The 25,350-nt window shown below is 38.9% G+C and overlaps 1 protein-coding gene across 1 annotated transcript in view; it reads right to left on the bottom strand.

Annotated features, from left to right (window-relative positions):
• Positions 1–25,350, bottom strand: part of ULK4 (unc-51 like kinase 4) — a 653,509-nt gene that overhangs the window by 248,987 nt on the left and 379,172 nt on the right. The window contains exons 29-30 of the mRNA XM_069959686.1: positions 21,465–21,557; positions 18,607–18,655 (exon numbers count right to left, since the gene is read on the bottom strand). Of these exons, the coding sequence (XP_069815787.1) occupies positions 18,607–18,655; positions 21,465–21,557 (142 nt within the window). The remainder of the gene's footprint in view (positions 1–18,606; positions 18,656–21,464; positions 21,558–25,350) is intronic.

The following is a 25,350-nucleotide window of genomic DNA, read 5'->3' as shown; positions in this document are numbered from 1 at the left end:
CTGAGCTTTTGCAATGTAACACCCACGTTATGGGCTTCATGCCTCAATTTGTATAAAATTGTAAAGCTTTCATCTTGACGCAGGAGCGACAGATTTCCAGTTAAACGACGTCCACTCACCTCCTCGGTTGCAGCGGCGGGTCCTGCATCGCGGCGCTCCGGCGGACCGGGGAGGTGAGTGGACGTCGTTTCCCTCAGCCACCTACTCCCCGGTGTCAGGAAAAAAATGCCCCCCCCCCCCCCGCCGGACTACCCCTTTAACAACTCCAACAGAGGAAGTAGTAGAGTTTGATTTGGTTAAGATGGGGCCGATTATAACATTACATATTAGTTCAATCCTTACAAAATACTGTATCTGTGTGTACACATCAAGCATGGATCCTAATTATGTATTATGGGTTGTTTTTTTGTGCGATACTAAGCTCAAGATCACCAACCGTCTCCTCTTTCATCATTACCACTTATTTTAATCCAGAAGGTCTGTAATTAAATATACAACTACAGAAGGGGATGCTTGTTTTTTTGTGTTCAATTGCATAGAAAACATTGGTCAGATGTCTATGAAGGATAAGAGCCAGAGATGGAGAAACATAATTTTCATTCTAATCCATTAACTTGCCATGGAGAAAGAGAGATTAAAATCAGCAATTGTTCTTTACTATGCTACACAAAAACCCTATCAACATGAAAACAATAGAATAATAATCTTGCATTACCTACTTTTAATGAAGTGTTGGTACATGAATTTTAATCTAATGCAACATCAAAGTAGAACAGATATTTTTAAATGCACCGAAACTAAATTGTAGTAAGACGACCAGATTGCAGCCATTTGCCCATCACTCGCAATGCAAAACGTTATGGTACCAAAAGCAGAAACTAAATGTGTTTTTCACTGCTGCTCAGGGGGATCTTTGATGATTCAGTATGAGAAAACTAATTAACGCCTTTCAGAGAAAATTCAGTTACAACGCACTTCTTTGCAATTTGGAAAGAACACACTCTCAACCTAGTTATTGGAATATAAAGACGGATGAGTAAAATGTGGCATTAACAATTATCTTGAAACAATGACGATATCTGTTCTGAATATAGAGCACATTTTAGAAGTTACGTGCCTATGTTACACAGTTTTGACAAAAGCAAAAGTTGATGCCATTGAATTTCACTTACAAACGTTGGTTATTGGAATAAATAATTCACATTAATTTATAACCCTTGTTCAGTCCATGAAAACTAAATGATGCAGCTTGTGACATGATGGAAATTATCCCTGGGTGGGATGGAAGAAAAAACCCTCTGCAACTGTTTTTTTTTCCTTTTCTATGTAATGCAAATAAATAATTTATCTATAAAATAATTTGTTATATGAAGCCTGTATATACCACATGCACATACTCTTGGTTGCTGTTAACCACATTTTATGTTTGAAAATATAATAAAAACATTTAACACAAAAATGATTTGTTATTTTATTCTGTGAGTAGGTTTGGAGATCCCAAATTTACTTTTTACTTTGTTTTTAACCCTTTGAGGACCAGGCCCAAAATGACCCAGTGGACCGCGCAAATTTTGATCTTAGTGTTTCCGTTTTTCCCTCCTCCCCTTCTAAGAGCTCTAGCACTTTCAGTTTTTTATCTACAAGCCATGTAAGGGCTTATTTGTTACAGAAATAGTTGTACTTTGCAATGGCGTCATTCACTTTACCATAACATGTATGATGGAATCCCAAATATATTATTTATGAAGATATAAATTGGTGAAATCGCAAAAAAGAATGCAATATGGTAACGTTTGGGGGGTTCCTGTGTCTACGTAATGCACTATATGGTAACAGCGACATGATACTATTATTCTATAGGTCAGCCCGAACACAACCATATGCAGGTTTACGCAGATTCTCTAATGTTATATATTTTTTTTAAATGAAATCCTTTTTTTTGGCAATTAATTATAAATAAAATGGGACTATTGTGACGCTTATAACGGTTTTATTTTTTCACCTACGGGCTGTATGGGGTGTCATTTTTTCCGCCATGATCTCTAGTTTTTATTAATACCATATTTGTGAAGATCGGACGTTTTGATCACTTTTTATTAATTTTTTTTTATATATAATGTAACATAAAATCGGTAATCCGCGCACTTTTTTCCCTCTTTTCGTGTATGCCGTTTACCGTTCGCAATGACGCTTGTTATATTTTAATAGATCGGACAATTACGCACGCTACGGTATATTATATGTTTATTTGTTTATTTATTTTTATATGTTTTATTTATATAATGGGAAAGGGGGGTGATTTCAACTTTTATTGGGGGAGGGGTTTTGGGGTAGTGTGTTAGTGTTTTTAACTTTTTTTTTTTTACACAATTGAAGTCCCTTTGGGGACTTTTACATACACTACTTGGATTTATACACTGATGAATGCTATGCCATAGGCATAGCATTGATCAGTGTTATCGGCGCTCTGCTCATTGAGCCTGCCTGTGCAGGCTCAGTGTAGCAGATCGCCGATCGGACCGCACGGAGGCAGGTGAGAGACCTCCGGCAGTCCGTTTTACCGATCGGGACCCCCGCAGTCACACTGCGGGGGTCCCGATCGGTAAGTGACAGGGGACTCCCCCTGTCACTTACACTTAAACGCCGCGGTCGCGCCGCGATCGCGGCGTTTAAGGAGTTAATGACACGCGGCAGCACGCTTCATAGCGGGAGAAACACCCAGGGCGTACAGTTACGCCCTAGGTCGTCTGGGGACAGACTTCCATGGCGTAACTATACGCCCTGGGTCGTCTAAGGGTTAAGCTTTATTATTTTTCATTTTTTTAATGTTTTGTATACAGCACATAAGATTTTAAAAAATTTATCTATTTTATACAATGCTATTAAAGGGGTTATGTAAAGAGCAGAAAAGGTTCCCCCCACCTTGTCTGCAGAAGTTATCAGCACAGACTTGCAGAAGGAGGAAATTGAAGAAGGACCCTTTCTGTTCTCCAAATACATTTTTTCTTAATGCTAGGAAAAGCTTGGTTAATTCCTATAAAGCCTAGGAAAAATTAGCACAAGTGTAAAACTGGATGCATGGCCTAATAGGCTTTAAAGGGGTTATTCGGAGTTAGACAACTTTTAATATTGCTATTTAATAGAAAACATTAAAGAGCCTATAGCTACCTCTTAGCGCTCCCCTAATGACCTCCCTCAGTATTTCCAGAGACCTCTGCTGACCACAGCCTTCTCCACTTCTGAGATTCACTCGGGAGTGACAGCCTACTCAGCCAATCACTGACTAATGGTGCGTTTACACAGAGAACTTTATGTGACAGATTTTTGAAGCCAAAGCCAGGAATGGATTTGTAAAGAAAAAAAACTCAGTCTTTCCTTTATGACCTTTTCTCTGTTTATAGTCTGTTACTGGCTTTGGCTTCAAAGATCTGTCAGATAAATCTCTGTGTGTAAACGCACCATTAGATGGGACAGCGCTGGGGTTTGTGATTGTTGAGCGGGTTAATCTTAGAAAAGAAGGCTGTGGTCGGAGGGGGGGTCACTGAAAACACAGCAGGAGGACACCGGGGAGGACGGAGAGGTAAGCATAGATTCTTTATTGTTTTCTATATAACAACAGCAATATATTAAAATTTGTGTAAAGCTTGATAACCTTTTAAATCATGGCAGATCTAGGGACCTTTTTAAAGCCACCAGCTTCCATGGTAACCAACTGGTACCTTGTGATCATGGGTCACAGGTTGGCTGCCAGAGGTAGCACCTTAAATGCAGCACTTACCGTTGACCATGGCATCTGGGGCATTGTCTGTAATCTGGGCAGTTGCAGAAGAGACATGTCTGTGTATAACAGCCCCATTCCTTCAACTGATCTCATAGGCATTATCCATAAGATTATTGCAGAGGTGACAATTTATTTTAACTACTTCTTCCCTGTAGCCACAGAAGAATGTGTGACCCACATACAGAGCCTAGTAATGTACTTTGCTATGTCCTCTTTGTGCTAGAAATGCAGCAAAGGAGGGTGGGGGAGTAATTTTAACAACTGCTTCATCTGAACTATCTTAATCCTACTACTCCTAGATTATTGTGACCTATACATCTGTAACAAAGTGTATACAGTGCTACACATACTGCAAAAAAAGGTTTAAAAAAATTAATAATATAATAGATAGCCCAACTTCTTTTTTATCTAATTAGATGCTCCTAAATATGGTACAACATGGCATACAAATACATTTGTTATGTTTTTATAAAATGCTCAGCAATAAAAGAACAAGCAATGGCTAAAGCAATATCAATATTTTTGATATCAAATGATATTCTGAAGTGCTTGGTTGAAGACCAAAATGAGATTAGAAATCAATCACAGATTCAATCTATTAAACAACAAATTAAACTTTGAACATTTTTAAACATGCTCCAAGTTAGCTTGAAATACTACATTCAATCTATATTTTTACATAAGATCCTTTGAGGGCTACCTCCAAATTAAATGGGGACTTAAAGAATTTTTGATGAAAAATCCAAGATCTTGAGAAAAAAAATCTGTAACAGCTGATAGGTATTTTAGAAAGATCAAAAAGGAAGAATAAAATAATTTCTGAAAGATATCTTTAAAGGGCTTAGATATCAAAGCAAAATTGTAGATATTGTATGAGCTTTGAAGTATCAGATTTCAAATATGCTTGATGATAAATGCAATTTAGAAGTGTTAAACAGAAAACATGCTATCTGTCAGAGTTTAATATGTGTACATTCATATTACAAGTCTTTTAAATGAAACAAATAGAAACATCTGGGGAAATTAAATCAATAAATTGTCACCAATAGAGAAAATTACCTCTGGACTTGCCTACTTGCTCAACAAAAGACTGCGGATACTTTATTGTAAAGTCGACTGTCAGGATTGTAATGACCACTCATTTTAATTAACAAAAGGCTGTCACTTTATAATTTTGCAATGGCTTAAAGGGGTTGACCACTTTCTAGTCAAATTGTTCAATGCACAGTATTAGTAAACGTATGCACTGCATTTACTGACAATAGCTCCCTGTGTGTTTCACAGTGATGATATCAGGCTCCTCAAGTATGTGCCATGTTGGTCTGTATGCTGAATAGTGATTCTGTCCATAACCCCTTAATGACCAAAGGTCATTGCTGCATGTATGTCCAGGTCATACTGAAGCATTGCTCTCCTCCTTGCCTCTTAAGAACCAAAACGCTTTTTCTTTTTCACCTATGGGGCTGGTTGGGGCTCATTTGCATAGTTTTTATTGGTACCATATCGGTGTAAATGGAAATTTTGATTGCTTTTTTGGGGTGTTTTTTTCTCTCATTTGGTTTACGCTGTTCACCATGTGGTAACAATAATGTCATACTTTAATAGATCAGACAATTCTACATGCTACGTTGATTGCCGATCCAACAGGATGGAGGTCAGTATTATTCCATCTGTCAGGAAAACGGATTCCTCCATCTGTCAGAAAAAAAAATCGCTATTGCTACAATCGCAGAGTTTCAGGGCTTAATGGTAGACAGCAGCGTGATTGCAGGTGATGCAGTTATTGTCATAAAACATTACTTTTAAAATTGCAGCTCCGTGCCCTACGGGCGTATCTGTGCCCTGACTTTGCACCACCCCTCCGTCCCTCCTCCCCGCCGTCCTCATCATCAGGAATGCTCCAAGCAGATTGCCTATTATTCACCACCTGTGTTACCACAGCACATGGGCTGGATCATTAAGACACCTGTGCAATGTTCAAACAGAAGTAAATGTTCCAGTGGCATTCCCAATGATGGCATTCCCAATGATGAAGAGGGTGGGGAGGAGGGACGGAGGGGGTGGTGCAAAGTTAGGGCACAGGTAAAAAGTCAAGCGCACACCAATGATGTAATGCAAAAAAAATATAAGCTTTATTCGAACACTGGCTATGTAGACAATTAAAAACATCTAAAAATCCAAAAACAGGAGAACTGCAGAACCTGTGGTAAAGGTTAAACTGCACTGCTACAAAATGGCAGGCTCAATAGGCCCACAAGCATGGGACTAGGGGGGGAAAAAAAAAATCACAAAAAATATGGCAATAAACAGTGAGTCCTTGATACAACAACAATCAGACCCACAACAGATGTCACGTCCCTATGTAGCAGTAAGGAATACCCCACGCTTATCACCGCTACATTGTGGCTTCGTCAGGAGTCAATGTAGTATGCAGACAAGCCGGTATATATACCTGCAGATGAGTTAATTCCCTGTCACTTACTTGGTGTTGTCCACTGAGCCAGTACATGCCTATGCAGGACACAAAGGGAGGGGCATCATCACATGCTTCTCCATGCTTGGCCACCTTATGGACAGGAGGGGTGTCTGATTTTAGTTCAAAATACAAAGGGGGCTGCTGTCAGTAATTGCAGTGAATACACTTACTAATACTGTACACTGAACAACGGCGGATTCGGCTGACAGATATATGACGTGCATACTTAACATTCTGCACTGTACATGCTACAGAATGAAGCAAGCAGACATTGAGCTAGTGTCACATACCTGGTGCTCTGCTGGTAAGTACTACCAGAAGAGCACTGATCCAACTGATAAATGCTATGGAATAGCACAGCACTAATCAGTATAAGCAATCTAAAGCAATATAAATCTAAAGATCTTTCAATGCTTGCAAAATTGTCTGAACTATTAACTCTTTCCCAAACCGCAAATTTTGATTTTTGGTTAATGTTTTCTTCCTCATTACCTTCTAAGACCCATAGCGAGTCATATGGGGTTTATTTTTTGCAGTACAAGTTGTACATTTCATTGGCCCCTTGTATTTTACCATATGAAGCCAGAAAAAAATATTAGTATGGAAAAATTAAGAAAAAAAGAAATCATGCAAATTTTCAGAACAATAATAATTAAAATTGAGTTCACCACACAGTAAGGCTATGTTCACATACCATCTTCGTTTTTCTTATTTGGCTGTATGATGGCCAGCATTTTAAGGCCAAATAACAGCCGTTAATTCATAATCACAGCTGTGATTGTATGAATATTGACCATCATTATAAAACACTAGCCATTATTTGTGCTCAAAATAAGACTGGCATGATAAAGTTATTCTACATGTCAGTATGAATCCAGTGATGCCAATATAGGGAAATTTTTAGTGTTACTATAAAAAAAAGGTTTTAAAAGCTTAAAAAAAAAAAGTATGCATTGTTGTGTTTTAAACTTTTTTTTATTATTAAATAATTTTTTATATATTTTATTATATAATTTTCCACCTATGCAGCTGTGGGATGGCTCATTTTTAAAATACTTTTTTTTATAATGTTTTATTCCATTTTTCTAATGTGGGATGTAACCATGTGGGAACAGGAATGTTATAATTTTGTCATTTGGACAGTTCCACATGTGGTGATACCAAATTTTGGTTTTGGAAAATGAGAAAAAGGGGTGTTTTAAATTTATAACAATAGTCATGATAGGTCTGGTCTGTGGATTTGCCGGGTATGATGCAGGCCTGACTCCCAAGCCCCAGTCTTACTTCCTTGCCGGACCCATGCAGATGCTGCCCTTGGGGGATTTGAACCCAAAACCCTAGTGCTGTAAGATCACAGCACTGACCACTAAGCCAACATACTGCTGACAGCACTGCAAGGGAACAGTGTTAATCACTGAGCCACCATGCTGCCCTGCACAAATACACTTGTAATAACAAAGAAAGGTAGGGGGAGCTACATTTAAAGAGCAAAGTGTGGCATTGGATGATTGCAAAGTTGAATGTGATGTCAATATTGCCCACACCTGCGACCCAGATATGATGTCAACAGGAAGTTCTTTATGTAAATAAACAAGCGTACATCAGAACAGTAGCAATGGGGGATGCACAAAGGCAAAAAAAAAGTTGACGAAAACAATAGAAAGGGATAGATTATAAATGATGGTCTATTCTCTTTAAAAAAAAAAAAAACTTAAATCACAAAGAAAAAAGCTACTGCTGTTTGATGCTCAATTTTAGTGACAAAATAGGTGGTGTATGTACTGTAGATACAACATGTCCTATAACAGCGTCACAATCATTTTCCTGTGTGAGAATACTTTCTGTTCAACAATGTGCACACGTGTGCTGATGCATACATGTGCAAATTAAAGAAACCTGGTTTATCCCAGAGGGAGGCACACATGCACACATCCTAAAGCCTGCTTACCAGAAGAGGTAGATTTATTTTTCTTTTACATGTATTTAAGATGTATGTATACTTTACTTTATTAAAGTATGTTCACACTGAGTAGATCAGGCAGAATTCCACAAAGGAATCCCGCCTATCTCAGTGTGCCATAGCCTGTCTATGGGAGAGTGCACGCTGGCCAGAGATGTCAGCAAAGAGCACTGTGCCAGACTGAAAATACAACATTTCCTGCATGTCATACAGCAGCTGATGTATGGGAAGACTTTGGATTTTTTAACAGAAGTAAATTACAAATCTATATAACTTTCTGACACCAGTTGATTTGAAAAGAAAAAATATTTTCGCTGGGCAACCCCATTAAAAAGTATTCAAAAAATAAGAAAAATGTCCCAGATTTACCAAACTGTGCAAAATTGAAACTGGTGTAAAATGCTATTGCACCCAATTACAGCTCAGATGTAAAATGGCCGTATAGTTCCGATGTGTAAATCCTGCACTAGCAGTGGACAATATGGTAATCATCCTGCTTATTGTTTATAGGACAATGTATAAAGGCAGAGAAATAAAAATAATAACCTGTTTATTATTTACAAAATGTATTGGGCTGTTAGAAGTAACCATAACTGCATTTTCTGGCAGTGCTTAAATCAAATAATTGCATACAAATCACTATGAGCTAACTCATAGGATGAGTTATGGAGCCATATAACAATACTTTCTAGGAACCCCTCTTTATAGTTGTAAAACATTTAGGCCACATTTTAACGTCCGTAGTTCTGTCTGCAGTTGCAGACATGCAATTGTGGACAGAACATAGGACTATTTGTTTTTCCATGGCCCCATTCACATGTCCGTACAGGTGTGTGGCCACGATCTGGTGTTGTTCACCTGTTGTACTGCGGACCGGGATTTGCGGAACGGATCGCTATCTCAATGTATTGCTTTGTGAAGCACTACTGATGCACATTTGTAGTGTGGTCCATGGTTAAGGACTAAGTTTAGACTAAGGACTAAACTAAGAATGCACCAGATATGACAAAGTGTTTCTTGATGTTTGATAAATCTGATCCATTCTTAGGCCGCATGCATGCACCTCCTAGCATCATGTATCATTATAGTGTTTAAAATGTTTAAGAGAGGAAAATTTATCAATTGTGTAATTTTTGGTGCTTGCACATTTTTCTTTCCGTGCTGTTCAAAAACTCCCAGACCTTGCTCAAAATGTAAGGCCTTGAAAAATCTTATGCACCAGGGTAGTAGTGTAGTACTGCTGCACAATTTTTTGCTAAAAAAAGAAAAAAAAACATTGCACATGATAAATCTGGCTAATAGTAGCTATGAAACCACGCCTTGATAAAAGTTGCAAAAACAACAAATTAGCTAAAATAATGGCGCAAAGAGGACAATAAATGTGCACTTAAGTTTACACCAACAATTAAATAGCTTAAACTATGCCAGAATCTTGTGGTGTTTACTTCATAGGCTTCTATTTGTCTCATGGTCCTTGACTGCGTGTTGTCATCTGTTTGTGCATTATGGATCCATACTTTTGTGGACCGTAAAACCACTATAATAGTTAGGAGGCCTAACTCTTTTATTTTTCTGTCTATACAGTTGTGTTAAGCTGTTGTGTTTTGAAGTTTTTAAAATAACATTTTAGGACACATCTGTGGCAACCAGATCTCCTGGGGGCAGCTGCATCTGCACGCTAATCAAGAGATATAAACATAGGTGCACGTACCATTTCCACATTTTGTTGAGAAATTTCCTGAACTGCTGCTTTTTCATAAAGAAACTAGTTGCTTCAGTTTGCCTCATAGGAGGAAGAATGAAAAGAGTGAAAAAATGTTCACTGAAAAGTAACTTGAGAAAACTTGTAAATGTTTTTTTGAGATTTGAAGGGGTTTTTCCAAAGAACTATTGTTTTTATAGCCATGTAGATGAAGTGGAACAGGGGACCCCTCTTCTTCTGATTGTGGTGATCATAGTGATTTGCACCCAGTAACCTATTCTATAATGTGAATAAATGAATTGAAGTGGCTATAAAATAAATGAAAAACGTATCAGGTTATAATATAAATTAAAAAAAAAAAATAGGCCAAGTGCCATAAGTTTTACCTTACAAAAAAAACTTGTATAAAAGTTTTATGTACTATCTACATCAAATACATTTAGCTAATGTACAATTAAATGGGCACTGTCATTAACAACAACTTTGCATATTTCGACAATATCTAACATGTGTAATTCACTTGGTCACTAGGTGTCACTGTTTCTGCTCCTCTGCCTTGTCAATACAAGTTCATCTATGACAATTGCAGGGCTTGGCTAACATACAGGAAGTATGGGTGTGATATTCAGAGCACTGTGCTCTTCAGAGCTGTCAATCACAGTGCAGAGAGCCCAGCAGTAGATTTAATATAGAAGTTGAGCAGCTTTCAAAGAATACTGGAAATTTTATCATTTCCATGTTACGACTTTCAGGCTCTTCATCAGTCATGTCTATCACAATGCACCGTTTCGACAATTGAAAAATTTGCATTAAAGGACAAGTGCCATGAAAAACTTTTTCCCAGTAATTGAAGCACATTACAAAGTTATATAATTGTGTAATATGCTTCAATCACCTATCTGCCTCCCTTCCCTGTCTTTTCCCCCCTCCACCCCCCACCAGGAAGTGTCCTGACTCACACAGACCTGATTACTGTCGTCACAGTCACCAGGAAGCTCCTTCTTGTGAGGATGAGTCATCAGCAGGAGGGCTGCTCTAGGTCCTGTTACAGCAGCCCCCCCTCCCCAGTCCAAGTGATGGCTTGCAGTTGTTCAGCCAATGGGAGCTGAGCAAGCCTGTCACCTGACAAGGCAGGGGAGGGGGGAGGCTAGTGTAACAGGAGAAGGAGCTGAGAGAAGAGCTTGGTGACGGTGACGACAGTAATTAGGTCTGTGTGAGTTTAGTGCACTTCCTGGTGGGGGGTGGAGGGGGGAAAAGACAGGGAAGGGAGACAGAAAGGTGATTGAAGCATATTACACAGTTATATAACTTTGTAATGTGCTTCAATTACTGGGAAAAAGTTTTTCCTGGCACTTGTCCTTTAAAATAAAGCCTTCAAAATCGGCCTCAAAATTAGCATTACACAACAGTTACTTTCCTTTTTGTTACAATAATGCAATTATTGATTCTGCAAAATAACACAAAATTGCGGCTTCTACTGCAACTTTTTATATTTGTGTTAAAATAATTAAAGTTTTGATGCAATTTGGCAAAATTTGCATTATGTTACCACTAATTTCGTAATTATGTTAAAATAATGCCATCTCTGTCTCAATAGTGCAAAAGAGAAGAAGGAAAAAAGGCCTGGTTTATGGTGCTGCCAATGATTTTTCCACCATAAGTCGATAAAAGTATTAAAAGGCTAATTTATTAGTATAAAACCAGTGAAAATAATCCTCTTATTTTCACTGGTTTGGAAGAATCATTGGCAGTGGCAGAAACCGTTCTAGGCTTTTTTTTCTCCTCAACAGCACTACTGAAATGGGCCCTACTTGTGGGAACACTCACCTGGATCAACTGGTCGGCAAAATAGCTTCAAAGCTTTTAGTTATTCCTGGATCCGGCGCGATATGCACAAAGCCCAAGGGGCTTTAAGGCGAGAGTCCATTTTTACTGCACGCCTACATACTGACTCCATCCCACAAGATTACAAAAGGCACCATCCTCCTGGCCTTTTTTTTGTCTTTCTCCTATCTTTGTCTCAATGTCACAAAATTTGGTGTTCTGTTACTGTTATTTTACTTTTATATTTTAATTAAAATTGGTGTAGATATGAAAAAAGTATAAAAATTCTTACAAAGAAAGGGTCTCCTTTCAAAACATACTGACACCAATATTCCAGATAAAATAATAGTAAAACAAATAGTGGGGCAGGTAGGCGAGCACTGAAAAGTTGTCTGCTCATTGCTTGTGATGCTCAGCCTGGGAGCAGACTTGCCAAATGACATCAGGAGTGCTCCTGCAGAACAGATCTTTCTCTGGTTCTACCTATCTCTGGTTTTGCCATAAAACTAGCAAACTGCATGCTCATATTAAACACATACAGGCATGTAATAGCTCGTCCAAAAACACACACACACACAAAATATACTTTAATTTTCTACGAACATCCATGATCTATCAGCTCACCACTTCAATGTTTCTTTACAGATTAGGCTACTGTAAATCTTGACTGTACACCAAAGTCACAACTGCAGGTTTGCAATGGTTGAAAATAATATAATATACACACAGACAAATACACATGCACACCTAACTTCATGAAATGGAAATATACCCAAAAATGTAGTTTTGCAAGCTGTAGCAAAATGACTGGATGACCTTCCATTTATTCTTTAGAATACATAAGAGTACATATACACTTTATAATGAGAAAAATCTAAGGTTCCTTCTTCTAGTCACACATTTTAACATAAAAATAATCTTAGAAATAAATGGATAGTGTGGAAGATTATGCTCTTTGAAAAAAAAAATGCCTTGTAGGTGCAATAAAGGTTCGGAGAAAAACACAATAAATCATTGTCCCATTCCAGAAAACACATACATTAAAAACTAATAACACAAAATTCAATATTATATATGCACTGAAATACAGTTTACAAATGATGCCTTAAAGAGCAGAAAAGTTCAGAGATGCTAATCATTAACTTCAGATTTTAGTAGTAAAATCCATCATCTTTTATAGGACATTTTATATATGCAATAACCTGGATTCAGCTACCTTGAAGGGCTTTCTTCAACAAACAAAAATTTTTTACAGCAAGCATAAATTGTATTTTTGTGCCTGTCTCTTTTTTAAGATTTAAATAGAATATTAAATTAGAGCTGCATATTCAGTATTGTGCTATAGAATACCAGTGAAGCTTAGTGTACTCTGTGCTGTACTGGGGCCGTGTTGGCAACTGATGGACCCAAAATATTTCAATATCTAATGACAGTCTTGACAGATTTTTACATTTCTGAAAAAAAAACTAGTCACATACAGTTTGGCTGTTGTGTTTATGCTAAATTGGCAATCTTTCGAGAAGAAACTTTTGATATGTGATCAAGAAAACGTTTTATATTTCTCTGTCCGAGTCCAAGTGTTGAGGTGCATATTCTCTCCCAGCTATGTGTCATGTGACTGAGATCGTCATCTTGCTCAAATAGACACAGAGTGTAAAGAGAGGAGCATTGATCTGTCTCTGTAACGGATATTTAAATAAAGTTTTTACTCACAATAGGTAAACTGAAAATACAAGCCTCTTCTCGACCCATACATTTACGTATGGTGCAGGCCCAAAAGCCGAGCCTGTTTTGTAGCCGGAACCCATCAGTAATGAACAACATTGAAGAGGACTCCAATGACGTTCATTTAGCTCTTTAGATTCCGTGAAGGATAGCAATTGTGGCACCTAAACAGTTAGTACCTGTATTATTGGTGATCCAGGGGATCTAACAGGTACAATTGCGATGTAATTGGGTGTGCTGATTGGCTATTATTGCTTCTGTCGGTGGCTGTCATGAAGTCTCTGTCATGACGTGTATTGAATTATAATTTTTTTTTATTTAGTCCTATAATTTTTGGGGGGTTTGAAACATGTTTGGAAAACTGAAAGGTACAAGTAAAAGATACAACCTGTCCCGTAAAAAAAATAGGCACATATACAGCTTTGTCATTGGAAAAAGAAAAAAGGTCCTGGGTCTTAGAAGGTGAAGAGGAAGAAAATATACACCAGAAAACGAAATTCGGGGGATCTGGAAGGAAATAAAAGGGTTGTCCAAGGAGCAGAACATCTCATATCTTCTTCTCTCCAGTGCTTACTTCTGCTATAATGGGGCTTTTACACGGAACGATTATCGTTCGAATTAGAGCGATAACGATCGCATTTGAGCGATAATTGGCTCGTGTAAACACATCAAATGATCAAACGACGAGCGAGAAATCGTTCATTTTGATCTTTCAACATGTTCTTAAATTGTCGTTGGTCGTTCACAAAAAATTTGCAGATTGCTTCGTGTAAACAGTCTTTCAACGATTTACCCTATGTGTGAGATAGGCTTAAAGCAACTATGTACCCCCAATCTGACCCCCCCGCCCCAAACTAATTGTACCTTCAGATAGCTGCTTTTTATCCAAGATCTGTCTTGGGGTCCATTCGGCAGGTGATGCAGTTATTGTGCTAAAAACAACTTTTACACTGGCAGCCCTGTGCCCTGTTCAGCATAGAGAAAATGTTCCACTGACATTCCTAATGATGGAGAGGGTGGGGAGGAGGGACGGAGGGGTGGTGCAAAGTTAGGGCACAGATACTCACGTAGGGCAAGGGGCTGCCAGTTTAAAAGTTGTTTTTTAGCACAATAACTGCATCACCTGCCAAACGGACCTCAGGTCAGATCTTGGATTAAAAGCAGCTATCCGAAGGTACAAGTGGTCTGGGGGGTCAGATTGTGGGTACAGAGTCGCTTTAAGTGATCTTAAAACGATCGCAATACCGATTTTTTCAAACAATCTATCGTTAAGTCTAAACGTTGATCGTTATGAAAACCAAATTGTTACTTCGAAATCATTAAACGATCGATTGGCTGAATTATCGCTCTGTGTAAAAGGACCATTAGTATTGCATCCCGCCCCCTCTCACATCAGAAATCTGTGAGAAAAGTGGTAGTAAGCATCAGGAAGCATAAAACATGAGACTTTTTTCTGCTCCATAGACAACCCCTTTACATTTTGTTGTAGCCATTACGTTTGTATAAGTGATTACAGGAAGTACAGCCATACCGTGTATATGCAGACAGGTGTCAGTCTTCAGCCAGTTAGTGGGGGGGAAGGGACCGGCATGAGGCCCATTCTCCTAGTTATCAAAAGATCAGCTGCACAATGTAAACTAGTGTCAGATTCCCATTAAGGTCATGATGTATTACATATAGCCTTACCACTGAAAGTATTGAAGGGATTTTTCAGGAAATATCAGTGAAAACCTATTCTTGTGTTATTTAAAGAGAAAGTCTCACGCAAAGGAAAAAAATACTGACAGGCAGGGGGTGGGGGGAAATAAACAATGTTAACTCACCTGTCCTTGTACCCCGTAGTGCAGCTCTGGGGTCCCGTTCACAGCTACTGGTGACCTGCAGCTCTTCTAGCTACAATGTCACCTGGCTGAGTGAATGCCCGGGTGGTGGGACACCACCTCAGTCACTGACTGGCTAAATGGGAAATTGCTCCACCGGGCTGTGACGTTGCAGCTGGAAGAGCCGGGTATGTGACGTACCTGGTTTCCAGCTGCAGGTGACATTTAGTGGCTGCCAGCAGGACATGGGAGTGGTGCAAGGAAGGCACGAAGAGGGGTATGTTTACTTGTTTATTATTTTCTCCCACCCCCTACCTGACTGCAGTTTTATATTTTCTTGGAAATTCCTCTTTAACCATATCCCCATCCACCCCTAGGGGCCTATGATGATTAAAAAGAAAGGGATATGGCTTTTGATTAAGTGATGCCGTCATAGTAGGTTATAACATAGTATTATGCTATTATGTTAATATCACTGGTATTTCACAGCCACAACGTTCACCTACAGACCACACAGTAGACTATCATATGGCTAATGTAGCTGGAAAATAAATAAATAAATAAATAACAATGTGCACATGTTGTGTCCAATATCTAGGACAGCTTAGAAGTGCTTCAATGGCCACAACCTTCCCACATCCCCCAAATCTTGGGTTTTGCATACTGAGTATTATTCTACGGGGTTGATCTCCACTGAGTACAAAGCATGTTGGAACACAGCAATAAAGTGACAAACAAAGCATAAATATTTATTAGGACTAAAAAGGTGGAATCTATTAATAAACATTACAATGTGCCACCCCCCCAAAAAAAAAAAAAATATATATTCATAGAATATGTGGACTTTTAAAGTTTGATGATTATATTTCCTAAACAAGCTGCATGATACTAGCCAACTCTTCTTTAAAGCTTACAATTAAAACAAGTATTTAGCAAAAAAATAAAAAAACACTATTCATTCTGGTGCTGTATCACTTCTTTAAAATAACGCATATGCAAGCATTACCATATGAACCTGGGGTTTAGTGGATTTTAAAGCAATGTTCCATTTCAAAAGTTACCCCTTATAAGTACAGGTAATGCAAATGTCACTTTTCCAGTGGTTACACCTGAGTCTCTGCTCCTACTTTAGGCAGGTTGTCACCATAATTCTAGGTCATAAATTAATTTTCTCCCATAACGGCACTAAATACACAGATGTTTTATTACAGAGGATATTTTACATTCAGGTAGAGCAGGCAGCATTATCTCCATGCTATGCATGAATACCTACAGTAATTACAGTACTAAAGCTGCTACAGGTATAATCCTGGTTTACCAAAAGCTCCTTCCTAAAACCACGTCTGAATCTCTAGTGTCACATCCCAAGGGCAGAGAACCGTTAAATTTCTCAGCAAAGTTATTTTGATGTGCAGTGATTTAGAGCTTTTATGTAATGGGACTGGTAAAGTTTATTTTATCAGTACTTCTCAAAACACACAAGTATTTTGTGTTAAAAGGTTTTGTAATCCATGTTATACCTGGAAAAGTCTCCTGTGTGCTTTAAAGATCACAAATTAAGGGGTCACCTTTGATAAATCTACAGTTCATTTATGTATATAAAAAGGATTCACTGTTTAATGAAAGGCAATGCAATATTTTAAATACTTACTGCATCACTTGCTCCTGGCTTCCAGATATGTGCTTGCAGGACTAAAAGGGAACCTTTATTTGTTTACTTCAAGAAGATGAAAACCTGTCCTGATCTTGTGATAATCACATAAGTGCAGTCTTAACTATAAGACAGAACTATGTATCAACCCTTTAATGACCAGGAAAATATTTGTCCTCCTTGCCTTTTTAGGAGCCAACTAAAGGAGAAGTCCAGCGGAAATTTTTATTGAAGTATTGTATTGTCCTCCAAAAGTTATATAAATCTCCAATATACACTTATTACGGGAAATGCTTATAAAGTGCTTTTTTTCCCTGCACTTACTACTGCATCAAGGTTTCACTTCCTGGATAACATGGTGATGTCACGACCAGACTTCCAGAGCTGTGCAGGCTGTGGCTGCTGGAGAGGATGATGGCAGAGGGATGCTCAGTGCCCTGTGTCCCTCAGTGTCTCCCTGCCATCATCCTCTCCAGCAGCCACAACCCTGTGAGTCAGGTCGTGACATCACCATTTTATCCAGGAAGTAAAGCCTTGATGTAGTAGTAAGTGCAGGGAAAAAAGCACTTTAGGTGCATTTCCCGTAATAAGTGTATATTGGTGATTTGTATAACTTTTGGGGAGCAATACAATACTTTAATAAAAATTTCCGTCTAACTTCTCCTTTAATGGAACCATGTGAAGTCTAATTTTTAGCATAACCAATTGTAATTTGTAAAAGAACCCTATATTTTAACATAAAATACATTAAGAAACCAGGAACAGACTATAAACAGAGAACAGGTAATAAAGAAAACATTTAGAGTTCTCTTCCTTTCAAATCCATTCCTGGTTTTGGCTTTAAAAATCTGTCAGATAAATCTTTCTGTGTAAACGCACCATTAGTCACATCATTACAAGACCAAAACATAACCTGAGTTCCCATTCATTGCCTATAAACAAGAGATAGCACCAGCAAGTTGATACAAAAAGGAATGTATACAATTATAAGATTACATTAAAAGCAACTCAATATATCATTATCAATGGAGTTTTTTCATAGTTAACATTTATGACTTTTCCACAGGGTAGGTAAAATTCTCTGACGGCTCGGCTGTAGCCGCACTGTTGAGATCCTAACAATCGCATGTACAAAGTCCCACTATAAAAACTGTAAGGGATTTAGAGCAGTGCTTCTCAAACTTTTTCTACTAGAGCCTCAGCCAACAGACCAAGGCAATGGCTGTGCCTCACCAGACTGACCAAGAGGGTGCCTGGGCCTCACTACATGTGGTGAAAGTCCATTTAAAAGGTGAAAATAATGCTAGGGCTACCTTTCACCTATCTCCCTAGCTCTAGATTCTAATAAAGCAAGTAATAAAGTTGCTAAAATGGAGATAATTGCAAACAGCAAAAGGACTGTGCAGATCATAGTAACTTTTGTGCAAACTGCCTCCTCAGCTGGGCCTCACCAACAACTAGTGGGCACCTCACTGGTGAGGCCCGCCTCACAGTTTGAGAAGCACTGATTTAGAGAAACAGCTGAAACCAAACCACGATACTTATACCTAATGGAAGCTTCTTGACATCAAAAATACACACAGTGGGACAGAGTCTCCTGTCAGTCTTAAAAAGTATAACATGCTTATTATACTAGGCTCAGTCCATAAAATCTGAATTATTCTTACCAAAATCACTTGAAAAAGAACAGGAACAAGGTTGCTCTCTTCAATGTCCCTTTCGGAAATGAAACAACAAGAGGAAATTACTACAGTGCATTATACTGTGTAAGAGTAATCACAGTTTCTTAGTTCAGGTAAGGTCAAGCAATTTCAATTCTAACTCCATATGGGAAGATCTACTAAGACAATTAATCCCAAAGCAGAAGATTTATATTTTGCATCTAGGACTTTAACAGGTCAATGCATTTTCATTACAAGAGAAACAAAGTAAAATTTTCTATAAAGTTCATAAAACTGCTACTGTTACTACTACGAAAAAATTTATTAAGAAAACCTTCCAACAGGAAGACATTAGTAAGAAACATGGTACAGGATCTCTTAAAAGTAAGTGATTGTATTCAAAACTAGGCGGGGGGGGGGGGGGGGGGGGCGCAATCCTGGGCCCACTGAAAACTGCACTGGACAGCCTTAACACTTGTCCCCTGCTCCTGTTCCTACTCAGCTACCAGGTCCCCTGAGGAACACAAACAGTTAAGGCTATGTTCACACTACGTTAGAGACCCGGAATGGCCGGTCTCTGCACGGATCATCCTGGCCGGTACTTAAGTACCGGCCGGGTGATCTTTCCGCCCGCGGAGCTCTGATCATCAGCACTCGCACGCATCAGAGCTTCCCATAGCCCATTGTGAAGCAAGCGTCTGGAGCCGCTCGCTTCATTGTGTGAACTGACAGGTCTTTCTGCGGCCGGAATTCACTGAATTCCGGCCGCAGAAAACTGACATGTCAGGTATTTCCGTCGCCACATGTGATCCCGGCCGGAGCGTGTACGATCTGTGTACGCTCTGGCCGGGATCCCATTCAAAATAAGGCTATATTCCACCCTCGAAAACTACGGCCGTAGTTCTGCTGCGTGAACTACGGCCGTAGTTTTACGTAGTGTGAACATAGCCTAAATGCGAAACTGTGAATGACAAAGTGAGAAGCTCCCCGCCCCACCAACCAGCCTTGTGGCCGCCTCTGGCAAACAGAGACTGCTCTCCCCCTAGACCCTTCGGCGCATGAGTGATGTCACTTGTGCACTCGCAGAGCAGGGAGAGACAGCAGAAGCTACATGACCACAGTGCTGCAGCCATGCAGCAGAAAGTAAAGGAACAACAGGGCAACACCGACAGAGGACAGGTGTGGTTTTTCATTTTTATGTGGTTATATATGTGAAATGTAGGAAGCTTTTTACATTGCCCTGAGTCCTTATTCACTATAAGTAATGTACACGAATACACCTTTTTTATTTGCAAAGCATTGTCATCTACTGATGTTACCTATGGGTAAACTAATCAGCTGGGGGCCAACTTAGACTCACTCGCCCCCCCCCCCCCCCCCCCCAAAGACTGAACCCCTATTACACGGCCCAATCAGTAACGTAAAAGAGCCCTTAACTGCTAAATCGGGGCTCGTTTACTGTGCCTCATTGTTAGGGATCTCCATGCAGCCTTTGTTTCAGAAGTGACAAATAATAAAGTATATACATACCTCTCCGCACTTCCCGAAGCTTCTGCCCACTCGCCGGGGTTTTCCTGAGTTGTGCCGCAGTTGCCGGTTGAACTTTAGAGAAAATCTCTGAAGTGACAGGCCAGTCAGCAAATCACTGGCCTTGGCAGTCCTGTCTCGGCCAGTGATTGGCTGAGCAGCCTGTCACTTCAGAGACCGACTCTGAAATTTCCCCAGCAGCTGCATACAGCAGGGAAAAGCCATGAAGACACAAGGGAGTGGGCAGAAGCACCAGGGAGCATGGAGAAGTATGTATATACTTTAGTATTTTTTTTACGCAGTCATCAGTCGTGGGCTGTGCATCACTATTACATGTAGTGATGCGCTGTTGGTGGCAAATTATTTTTAGTCAGACCTAAAAGACACGATCAGCCAATGATCGCTGTTATTGGTTGATCAGTGTCTTTTTTACACGGAGCAATAATTTGTGTAATAGGGCCCTAAGTCACATTATTATGTATCTGCTGTTCTGTCAATCTGCTCCATTCTTTGCTTGCGCCAGTTTTTCAGTTTGCTTGTTCCTTGTAGCCTTTCTTATGCCACATCAGGTGTACAAATGCTACATACATAATGCTCCAAATGATAGCAATTGGAAAAATAAGTTATCTTCTATCAGCAGCATGCAAAAGTTGACAGTGCTGTTGGTATGCCAACAAAATACCCTACTAGCACTTCAGTAATATGAATTATTTTAACTTGGTCACCTACAGACTTGATGTTTATACTACCCTACATAGGAGAAATAAAAGCTGACCTAGAAGCTGGATTTATACTACCGACTTGGTGTTGGCTGCATAAAAAGTGCAAACAGTAAGAGCAGTTAGAAAAGTACAAGTTAGCCATAACAAAATATTTTAGCTTCTATTTTCTTAGTTAAGCTCAGAATAAGGAAGCCCTTATTCAAATGTTAGTATCTATAAGAAATTGCCATATATCAACCCAATTTATACTTAAAGGGGTTATCCAAGATTGTAAAAAGCCCAACTATTTTCTTGTAAAAACAGCACCAACCGTCACCAGGTTGTTTTTGGTGTCATAATTCAGCTCCTTTCATGTCAATGTAACCACACCTGACAGGAGAGATGCTGTTTCTGGAAGAAAGCAGCCATGTTTTTTAATCCACAAGAATTGAGAGAAAGCTAGTCAAACATGAGGAAACGCTGTCAAAAGCTAGGTTTGTCAAAATTTTTCAATGTTTCTATAAAGGGCTTTGGAAGAACCAAGTCTTCCCAATGCGTAGTAAATAATATTACAACAAAGAAATGATGCCACTACTGGAAATTTTTATCTTTTTTCTTATGTAAATAAATGCTCACCTGATGAAAACAGGACTGTACTCAGTCAACGCCACCAGCAACTTTAATGCATACACTGGCACTGGATCAGGCTCCTGAATTATTCTGTCATACCTACAACAATGAAAATTATTAGCCTATTTGCTTTTATATTAAGTCAATGTCAATATATGAGCAATAGCACTAATGTAACTTGTATGTTTTCTTCACACATTCTAAGAATGATTGTTAAGGTGGTTAGTAATTTTGTAATTTTTGCAATATTCTTTTACTGTACTAAAAAAGAATATAAAAACTTTAGAGTACATGTTTAACAGATTTGTAGAAAGCCACCTTTCAAAAATGTAGTATCCTACTAGTGGACACTGGACAATTACAAGTGGCACAAATGCTTGGTTGCTCTAACATAAATGACTGGCCTGACCACATTACCTGACTGGCCATGACTTTAATAGTGTCCGTCTGTTTCTGTTTTTGATGTTTTCAGCTTCGATAGGAAAAAAAGATCTGCACGGAGGAGCCTCTGAGGACAATGTGAACATAGCCTAAAGAGGTATTTTTCTTTTTTTTTTCTTAAACGGAAACTAACAGCTGTTATGGTTCCATATAGCACAGAATGCTTTAAGGAGACTCGGTCAGAAGATTTATGCTGTCCTGTCTCGGGGTAGTATAAACTAGTGACAAAGAAACTGAACAGAATTATGTATCACTGGGTTCACGCTGCGTTTTCAGCATACGTTTATGATCCGTTTTTTTACCGGACAAAAAAATAGTGTCAGCAACGTTGATCCGTTTTGTTTTTTTTTTAATAATGGAAGTCAATGGAAAAACGGATCAAAACGGATGCACAAAACTGCATCCATTTTTTGCAATCCGTTTTTCATCCGTTTTTTGCAAAAAACTGATTGCAAAAACGGATTGCAAAAACGCAGTGTGAACCCAGCCTTACACGGTTCTGTGCAGCTGATTCAGAGATTTCCTCCTGAATAACATGGACAATAAGTAGTCCTTTCCATTATTTGCATGAGCCTAGTAGTCCTCATTATTCATGAGCAGAAAACTCCGCCCAGCAGCTGCTGATTGACAGTTATCTAGCTATGCTGTGTATAGGCAGTAAACTGTCAATCAGTAGCTGAGGGGGGGGGGCAAGAATCCTCTGCATATTAGGAGAACAGCTGAACAAAATATTGTAAATAATACAGCAATCTGTTTAGCATTTCTGTTACTAGTTTATACTGCCCTCATTTAAGGCAGCATAATACTAGAGACAGATTCCCTTTAATCTTCAGCACTATTTTCACTAAAGACCAGCAGGGTGGTCTGGTGCACTAAGGGCGGTATTCCTACCTCCATTGAACCAAACCATCTATTTTACATAGTGATTAAAAAAGCACTGAGCATTAAGGCAAAAAAAAAATTACTTTCTCAGTATTCTGTACACTATAGACTCTTCCAACCTGATATCAGTTTCCCTTTAAACTGAGCCACATCATTGTAATATGGAAACTTAAAAGGATTGGCTATCTTTACAAACTTTTTCCAACCTGTTGTCATGGCAGACAGATCCTCTGTCCATACAGAGCATCCTGTAGAGTAGCATGTGACACACGTCCCTCTGCCTACCCTGACACCAGGATGGGGGATGAGTGGGGAGTAGAGAGGCATGGGTATAAAAAACAGGCCCTCAGTGAATGCACTCTCTGTAAGTGCCTTATCATAAACATTACTGTAGCTGGCTAAGCTCTTTAACCCCTTAGGAACTCATGATTAAGTGGTGAGTCATGGCGTCCCCACGGAGCGTTTAGGTTCGTAGAACATTGCTGAACCCAGTTTGGCCTCTCAGCTCAACACTACTGCTGAGGCTTTCGTATTAGTTCCCACCCTATACTGTTCAGGGCCAAATAGCTCACACTCCTATAACTATAAGTGCTGCAAATGAACACAGCTCATCAACAACCAAAAGTATACATCCCAACCCTAGGTGATGAGCTACAAGTATAAAAACCACAATTTAAAGTTTCACTGTCGTTATAACTTTCAAAATCTAAATCAATAGTAGATGTGATATAAAGCAAGTTTGCAATTTACATTGTTTTTTTTAGTTGTCATGGAAAAACAGCACTTTCTGTTTGCTGACTCTTTTCTAAAAAAAACAGGAAACAGAAAACAGAGCTCACACAGAGAATGCAGTCATGTGATTGACAGACATATTGAATCGTTACACTCTATACTGGCTGGAATTTCTGTATTTAGTCTGTTTTTTGTTTTTTTTTTCAACCAGCACAAGTCTGAAAATCTGCCTTCAGGTCACTGAACCTGGATTTCTGTTAAGTACAGCTTTATTTTACAGCATGATAACAAAAAAAATAATGAATATATACTGCAAACTTGCTTTATATCACATCTACTGTTGATTTAGATTTTGAAAGTTATAATGACAGTGACACTTTAAGCCACTAAGTGATCAAATGAAAATATTTGATTACTATATATTCAAGATTTGTACTTTGTACCAAACACTTTCAATAGCAGTCAGCAATACCCCTTTACCCCAAGCTCTAATATACTTTTACCACTTTCAACACTGTTTCATGTCAGTGAACAGTAAAGGGCTGTAAAGCCATTGAGGATACAGGCAGGGAGTTTCTAGGGAACCCAGAAAGCTAAATATGCCATATGCTTTAGCTGTGTTTGCAGCACAGAGAATCGGTATTCACAGAACAATATGTCACTATGCTAGGAGACGTAGAGAAACTTATATTTATTAGTAACTATGCTCAAGGTAATAGTACAGTGGTACCTTGGTTTAAGAGTAACTTGGATTGAGAGCTTTTGCAAGAAGAGCTCACAGTTTTTCAAAATTGTGACTGGGTTAAAAGTATTGCTTTGGTTTGGTTTAAGGGCTCTCTGTACTGGGTCGGAGGGGGAGCGGAGGAGGGGCATGGTCTGGAAAGGGGGGTCTACAGCACTGTACTCTGACCAAAGACGTCTCCCTCACCTTCCAAATTATGTGTTTCCCATGCTCCCCATTCCTGCTATAATGTGCTTACACTCAGCCATTCACACTGCTGTATAGAAAAGTTTCTGTCACTGTCCTCCTGCACAGCTCTGTTATTCTCACTTCCTGATTGGTCCATGCTGAACACACACACCTTCCCCATTGCTGTCATGTGATCACACAGACATCTGACAGTCCTGCTTCTCTATTCTAGCCTGTTGTACTAAGCTACTGCATTATGGGGATCTGAAGCTCCATCCTGTATCTACAAACTGTTGCTGCTTTTTTTACTTACTATACATTATAATATAACATATTCAGCTGTTTCTAAATGTTTGTTTCATTTGTTTTACATATTATTCAGAATACAAAATCAATATTTCTGGGATGTGGAACCAATTGTCTGCATTTCAGTAATTTCTTATGGGAAAATTTGGTTTGGTTTAAGAGTGGATTTGGATTACAAGCATAATGCTCGTAATCCAAGGCACCACTGTACTTCTAATATTGGATCAGAGTAGCATTACTACTAGAATCATTTGTATACACTTCCCCAAATGTTCACTTTCCTATTGAACTGCATGCAACATTGTTTGAAATACAGTAAGGTTGTAGTTGCATACGTTTGAGGGCTTAGATTTTCTAGGTTTAGCAAAGGAAAAGTAAATGTCTGTGACATTTCAGCCACAAAGGAACCTTTGCCTTTATTATTAAATTATAATGTGATTAAATGACTGACTGACTATTTGTTATACGGTGTATAGAGAATGTCTCCACAACACTCGCCTATACAAAGCGGTTTCTGCAGGACTATCTATTTTGCTTTAAAGCCAACAATAAAGTCTGCTAAAAGTAATATAATAGATTGTAATTCAATTTATCATTTTAAAACTGATCTGTTGAGGCTTT

This window comes from Dendropsophus ebraccatus, chromosome 2 (assembly GCF_027789765.1).
Source record: "Dendropsophus ebraccatus isolate aDenEbr1 chromosome 2, aDenEbr1.pat, whole genome shotgun sequence".
NCBI classification, from domain to species: Eukaryota; Metazoa; Chordata; class Amphibia; order Anura; family Hylidae; genus Dendropsophus; species Dendropsophus ebraccatus.
Note: the sequence above shows the minus strand (reverse complement) of the source record. Positions and strands in the feature narration are given on the sequence as shown.